The 7,999-nt window shown below is 38.0% G+C and overlaps 1 protein-coding gene across 1 annotated transcript; it reads right to left on the bottom strand.

Moving 5' to 3' along the window:
* Positions 1-332: 332 nt before the first annotated feature.
* Positions 333-1,021, bottom strand: LOC110735005 (zinc finger protein ZAT11-like). Its single transcript, XM_021915127.1, has one exon. It carries the CDS (start codon positions 985-987, stop codon positions 463-465), a length of 525 nt encoding a protein of 174 aa, XP_021770819.1. The 5' UTR covers positions 988-1,021; the 3' UTR covers positions 333-462.
* Between the last annotated feature and the right edge of the window lie 6,978 nt (positions 1,022-7,999).

The following is a 7,999-nucleotide window of genomic DNA, read 5'->3' on the forward strand; positions in this document are numbered from 1 at the left end:
AAATATAAAACATATAACTACAAATGGATATTAGGAAGATGCCACGTGACACTTTGTATAACTTGTAAAAGTTCCTGTTTTAAAATATTAGTATAGATTCGTGAAATATTTTGTCGATGCAGTATTTATGAAGTATGTCTCTATTGCTTAGGGTCACTTTAAAGTTTATACTAAATTTAATTATTATTTTTTCTTTGGTTTATTAAAAGTTCTAACTAAATGCATTAACATTTATTATGATGTCACTTGTAGACTAACAACACTGAAATAGGTTGTAATTAAATAAATAAATGAAAGTAGTAGCAATTTACAAGTAGACAAATTTGCCAAGAAGTAATTAACAAACGTCTCCAAGATTAGTTCGTTATCATAATAAATCAACCAAAATTAAAGAATAAGTGTACTTTCTAGATACAATGATTAACAAATCAAATAATCAAGCAAAAATAGGAGGAACGGTCTTCATCTCCAATAATCCATTTCTTGAGAAGTCAAATTCAAATCCAAATCCAAACTCAAAACACTTCCACCATTTCTCTTAATCCCAATCGAACAATCATAACTTGGAGAACTTGATGACAAAGATAAAGAAACAAGAGGATGAGAAGGAAGTAAGGATACACTAAGGGCAGCTCTATGCCGCCTCATATGACCTCCTAGTGCTTGCCCTAATGGAAACGTTACTCCACAAATTAAACACTTGTGCATCTTCGGTTTTCCCTTCGTTGTATGATCCATCGAGTGATCATTGTCATCGTGGTTATGATAGTTGCTTGTTGCTCGAGGTCTCTTGTGGCTAGCCCTATGCCCTCCTAAGGCTTGGAATGAAGGTAACTTACGGTTACATGTCGTGCACTCGAATACACGACCTTCACTGTGTGTCACGGTTGCGGTCTTTAGCCCTTGTGATAACATCATTAAGTAGTTTGCCATAGCTATTGTGCTTTCTACATTGTATCTTTCTTCTCTACTCCTCTTTAGCACCATATTTTCTTTGGTTTGTACGTAATTGATTGCTAAGTTTTGGGTATTGTGGAATAATTTTGTGTTGTTAAATAGTTGAGGGTTTTTACAAAGTTATTAAAGTGAGTTAGTTTGTTTGACTTTGCTAAATGGTTTGACTAATTAATTGTTTACCAAAATGTTCTCGTGTAAAATATTATATTAATTTGTACTAGTAGATGTATATTAGTACTTTAGTTGGTGAATTTATTAGAAATTAGGAAAAGGGGGAAGTATTTGTTTTTTTAGGTAGAAAATTCGGTTAAATGAGAAAAATTGAAAGAAAATTGTTTGTCAACAACCTTGAAGGCGAACTTAGAAATTCTAGAATCTAGAATGAAAGGAAAATGTTAGGCTGACAACATATTCTACGTAACATACAAAATGAATAATGCATATTTGAGATTACTAGTTACTAGATTAGTAAACGTAATTATGCATGTAATTATGTACCAAAAAGAACCAACATATTGAAGTCGTCATTTTATGAGTAATCATGACAACGAAGATTACATAGTCAATTCAGCTGGCGTGCCAATTTATAATTTCTCATGTGTTTTCTAATTGAAATGGCTATTACGGTATTGAAAGTTCATCCATTTAGTAAAAAAATAAATAGCCTTTTAATCTCTGCAATGCACAGGTTGTTAAAGTAAAATCGGATTAAAATTAATAATTTTTTCAATAATTATAGATTCTCTTCCGAAAAACAAATTAAGAGTTAGGGGAGGAAAGTTGAACGTCATAGCAATTAGATATATTCATATAATATGGACTTTTTGTCAAAAACTACCTAATAAAACCCAAAATTTGTGATAACTATCTAATAAAAAATGATGTTGTAATAAACTAGCTCATAAAAGTTAAAATGTTGTAAAACACTACATTTGGCCGGATTTTCACCGTTAATCAATTCTTCCGGCGTTGACCACCCAAAACACCCCCCAACCACCCTCTTTGGGGTTGGACGGTGGTTTCGACTTGGTGGATGTAGTTTCAATTAAGCGGGGGTGCATTGGTTTTAAGGATAAAAGCGGGGTTTTTGTGTTGGGTCAACGCCGAAAAATTAAGTCAACGGTGGAAAACCGACTAAAGGTAGTCTTTTACAACATTTTACTTTTTATTAGGTGGTCTCTAATCACATTTTTTTTATTAAGTAGTTTCTCACAAATTTTAGATTTTATTAGGTAGTTTTTGACAAAAAAAATTCTTAAAATATTAAGTTATGAAGAATGAATATTTAAAAAAAAATTAATTTAATATTCACTCCCTATATGATATATATATATATCGTTTTAGAAACAAAGAATGGGATCAGATGACGCTTGGTGACTTGGTGCTAGTGATTAGGATTTTTAAACTTCATTTTCTTTTTATCTTCACATTGTGTTTTTCATGGTTTTTGATGTACAAACTTCACTATTCATATGTCTTGTTTCGTATTAGTAAAAAATTTGAAAATTTGATGTTACAAAAATACAAATTGCAACAAAACAAACAACATCCCACATATTAATTTTTTTTTTTATATATAGAATTTACAAAATACGATCAAAGTTCTACAAGTCTAAGCTCATGAATAGTACAAAGAAAGATTAAAAAAAAATGGAAAATGGTGGAAGTATAATATGTATAGATAGCAATCATAATTTAGGACAAATAATAGCTAAAAAGGGTGGAGAAGGTATTATGATTAAAGAATATTTAAGGGGAGATGAGAGTTCGGTCTAGAAACAAGGCTCAATGAGGTTTGCATACTAAAATCAGTTGATGATAGTAAGAGTAACTCCTCTACCTTATAAGGTGGTCAATTTTCTCCCCTTTTTCCAATGTGGGATACTCACAAGTAGACTATAATATAATAAGTTTAGTAAAAATTATTAAAGTTTAGTAAAATGAGTTGTATTCAGCTAAATATATTTATGTCCGTAGAATCAAATTTTAATAACAAAAAATGAGTAAATTCAGAGAAAAAAAATATACTCCGCATTAGATTATCAATAAATAATATTTTCAGTTCAGATAAAATAATTTAAATTTTAATAAATCTAATTTAAATTCACTAGATATCAAGTGAAGTGAATAAAGCCTGATAATCTTAGGTGAATTATTATTCGGAAAAAAAAAAAACCAACTATTGATGTGTAATTATTTAAAAACAACAATAGCTTCTTACGAGTATCTATTTAAGGTTGTGTCATTCACCTGATTAGACTTGATGAACTTATCAGAACTTATTAGAATTAATTGAACTTAATTATTATTGGAACTTATTAGACTTGATTGATGATTAGACTTGAAACTTTATTATTATTATTATTATTATTATTATTATTATTATTATTATTATTATTATTATTATTATTATTATTATTATTATTATTATTGATTAGGGGATTTTCCTCGCCCAATCAGTGTACGCCACGTGGACCAATTAGGTCCTGCCAAGTGTCCCCCATTTGGACCTATCAAGGCCTGCCACGTGGCATAAAACCATTTGTCCACCATGGACCAGTCATGCCATGCCGCATGGCCTACTGACTGCCAGTTTGGAAAAAGGTCACCTAGGCCCAATTCCTGAGAGAAGCCCAGTCAGGTCTAGGGTTTGCCAAAAACCCTAGAATTAGGCACGCATCCCGAGTCAATAAATACAGTAATTAAGCCTCCATTTACGACGATTCAGAGTTAATGACTCTCACCTAGAGAAGTCTAAACACACTAATCACTCCTCCCCTCGAGGAACCAGATCTCCCACCTTTACTTTTCCGCACTTTTCACTCCTCAAACAAGTACTAACTTGATCGTCGGAGGCGGAGCTCCCACCACCCGGAGTCTTCGTTGTTTCGCAGGTACAGGCGCAAGGATACTAGTCACGGAATTGTAACTCTCCCGTAGGACACCAAAAAACCCCGAAACAGTATTATTATTTTATAATAATAATAATAACAATAATATAATAATAATAATAATAATAATAATTATTATTATTATTATTATTATTATTATTATTGTTATTATTCAAACCATTGTCGTATCTTCGCTAATAATTAAAAGTGAATTTTAATAATTTTTAAAGTATAATAAAACCCCGAAACATTTTGGCGCCGTCTGTGGAGAGAGTACTTTCGAGATGGAATCACAGTCTGTACCGAATCAAAGTGAGAAGCGTCCCATGGACGACCCTCAGGTCTACACTGACCAGGATACGAATAATGAAGTTGAGGTCGAGACTCACGCGGCCTCAGACGGGACCTTAAGGGCTCGACAAACCCATCCCTCCGAAAGGAAAGAACGACAGGATTACCTGGCTAGGTCTAGTAAACCAGCCGGACAGCCGCTTGATCATCAACAGGCGGCCAAGGGATCTGCCCCCATCACTAGAAGCGAATTCATGACCTTCATGAATAGCTTCAAAGGGGAGATTCAGGATCTTATCAATAAAAGGACGCCTGTTCCACCAAAGGAACAGTCGGCCAGAAGACCCTCCCAATCTGGGATGAAGAAGCCTGTAAAAGATCGGGAGGCGACTCCTCACCCTAAGCCTAGGGAGTGGGAGCCGCCAGTGATCGATCTAACTAAGTACCACTCCCCCTCTCCAGGGAAAAGAAAGCCCATCTGTCATGTTCAGCCGGACGAGTCTAAGAAAACATATTCTGATGCTCGAATGTTGCTAGAGCAGAAGAGGAATGACCGACTATCAGAGTCGGCCTCTACGTCTGATTTTCAAGACAGTCTCAATAATACCTCCTGGAGGTATTCAAAATCAAATAATGGGAGCCAAACAGGCGGTATCTCCTACCGGTCCGGCTCCCAGAAAAATCAAGCGGCTTCGTATGTGCCACCCCAGCCATATGTGCCGCAACCTCAATATTTTGTGCAGCCTACTCTGTTTAGAGGACAGGCGGCAAGAAATGTCCAACTTTTGGACTGGCAACTTAGGTTTCTTAGACTTGGAGAACAACCATCCGCCTTCTCCAAGGAGATAATTGAGGTTGCCCAGCCAGCCAAAGTGAAGAATGTGTTGGTAGGAGCTTATGATGGCACTACCAATCCTGAAGATCATCTGATGGCGTTCACTAACTTAATGTACCTTCAAGGGTTGGATGATCCCACATGGTGTAAATGTTTCTCGGCCACTTTGAAGGGCATCGTCTAACAATGGTTCGGCAACCTGCCGACCGGGTGTGTAAACAATTTCAAGACCCTCGCTTACTTGTTCACCTCAAATTTTGCGATGAACATCCCTGCTAAGAAGACAACCCTTGAGCTAGGGATTATACAGCAGGGAGAGAAGGAAGGATTGCGTTCCTACATTAGGCGGTTTAACCTGATGAGGATTCAAATACAGGGGCTGCCGGATGAGGTAGCCTATACTGATTTCTTCAGAGGACTTAAGGACGGGTCGAACTTCAAATTCGACCTTGTCAGGAAGAGGGTCACCACCCTCCAAGAAGCCATGATGGAGGCGGATGCCTACATTCAGGCAACCGACCTCTGTAATTCTGGAAAGTAGTCGGACGGCAAGAGGTCCGATAAAAGAGAGAGTCAATCAAATCAGTCGGCGAATAAAGAAGATAAAAAGAGAAAAGAAATCTGGGTGACCGACTCCTATGAACAGCCGTCCCAGAAAAATAATAAGGAATATAAACCATACTCCCCCAAGTATGAGTTCAACAAGGATAGCAATGCTATCCTTAATGAAATCAAGGGTCGGATCACAATTGAGAAGCCAAAGTAAATATTGTCATTATCATGAGGACATTGGTCACGAAACCAATGAATGTATCAGTCTCAAGCGCCTTCTAGACCGCCTGGCAGACAAAGGGGATCTTGACTCTTATGTCAAGAAGTCCAAGGGGAATGCACCCCCTAAATAGAAACAGGCGGCCAAGAAGAAGAACCAGTCGGCTGACAGTTCCGACACTGACGACGCCGTCGTCTATACTATAGCAGGCGGCTTCGCAGGAGGCGGCGCCACAATCAGGCGTCTAATAAAAGCAGGCGGTTGGTAAAATCAGTCGTCCAGAAAATTAGAGCTCAAGTTCAGGGGTCCGAGAGTTCTCTTGCAAAGTTCGCAAAATGTGAACAAAAGACTTGGTCAACATACCCTTATATAGGGTTATTCGAGAATTTGAAGGGTCACGCCCTAATTCAAAAATAGGCGGGAAAAAACAGTCGGCCAATCACAGGCCGACACCAGTCACAGACCGTCGCCTAGTTACGAGTTGACACCTGTCACAGGTGACATGTGACCAATCACGTGCCACCTGTGAGGGGCAAATGATTAGGGATTTTCCTCGCCCAATCAGTGTACGCCACGTGGACCAATCAGGTCCTGCCAAGTGTCCCCCATTTGGACCTATCAGGGCCTGCCACGTGGCATGCAGCCATTTGTCCACCATGGACCAGTCATGCCCTGCCGCGTGGCTTACTGACTGCCAGTTTGGAAAGAGGCCACCTAGGCCCAATTCCTGAGAGAAGCCCAGTCAGGTCTAGGGTTTGCCAAAAACCCTAGAATTAGGCACGCATCCCGAGGCAATAAATACAGTAATTAAGCCTCCATTTACGACGATTCAGAATTAATGACTCTCACCTAGAGAAGTCTAAACACACTAATCACTCCTCTCCTTGAGGAACCAGATCTCTCACCTTTACTTTTCCGCACTTTTCACTCCTCAAACAAGTACTAACTTGATCGTCGGAGGTGGAGCTCCCACCACCCGGAATCTCCGTTGTTTTGCAAGTACAGGCGCAAGGATATCAGTCCCGAAATTGTAACTCTCCCGTAGGACACCAAAAAACCCCGAAATAGTATTATTATTTTATAATAATAACAATAATATAATAATAATAATAATAATAATAATAATATAATAATAATAATTATTATTATTATTATTATTGTTATTATTCAAACCATTGTCGTATCTTCGCTAATAATTAGTATAATAATGCTGCCTCCATTCCTAAACAATTGGTGCATTTGCTTTTTTCACTATTTATTTACTAACTTTGGCCGTCGTTTTTTACTAATGTACAAAAATAAATTTTATTATGAAATACTCCCTCTAATTCTTAATAATCGCAACACTTTCCTTTTACTTTTGCTTCATTATAATTGGAACACTTTATTATTTAGTAAAGACCTAATATTATTTTATTATTTTTCTCAACCCCATTTACGCTACTTTTTTATTATCTCTCTCCTACCAATAATTAAATATATCCCTATCAACTACAGCATACTTTGCATTATTAAACTCCCACTTTGGCACCCACCCTATTATTTTCCTAACACTATGTGTCATGCCTATTATTGCGGTAATTATGAAACGAAGGGAGTTGTATATAGTTAAATAGGTTTATAATATAAAGTTTCATAATATCTGTTTCGGGGGTTTTTGAGGTGTCCTACGGGAGAGTTACAACACCGGGAATGTACGCCTGACTTCTGTACCTGTAAAAACACGAAACTCCGGTTGGGTGGAGTTTCGCCTCCGACGGTCAAGTTAGAATAACTTCGGATGAAATTACGTGCAGAAGGTAAATTGGTTCTCTCGGGTTCCGGGAGATTCCGCAATTAATATTGCTCGGATTTTGTGGGTATATTTCTGAATGTCAATAAATGAGATAGATTCCACTATTTATAGCAGATGGGCCTGCTCCCCCATTGGGGGTACGATGCCACGTGGCATCCATTGGTTGGATGCCCATGGTGCAATGGGGGGGATGACACGTGTCAGATCCCCATAGGGCCACGTGTCCAGGGTAACTTTTACCCTAAACATTTGCCCCTCACGGGTGCTGACGTGGCTATGCCACGTGGCACCTGTGACACGCGCCATCCAAGCAGGAAGGGGACGATTCGCCTCCTTCCCTCTCTTTTTTCAAATTTCAAACTGAGGGGGAGGGTGACGATTCACCTTCTGGGAACCCCTATAAATAAGCATCCCCCCCTCTCATTTCTCACTTTGCCATTTTTGAGAGAAATTACTTG

This window comes from Chenopodium quinoa, unplaced genomic scaffold, assembly GCF_001683475.1.
Source record: "Chenopodium quinoa cultivar QQ74 unplaced genomic scaffold, ASM168347v1, whole genome shotgun sequence".
NCBI lineage: Eukaryota > Viridiplantae > Streptophyta > Magnoliopsida > Caryophyllales > Amaranthaceae > Chenopodium > Chenopodium quinoa.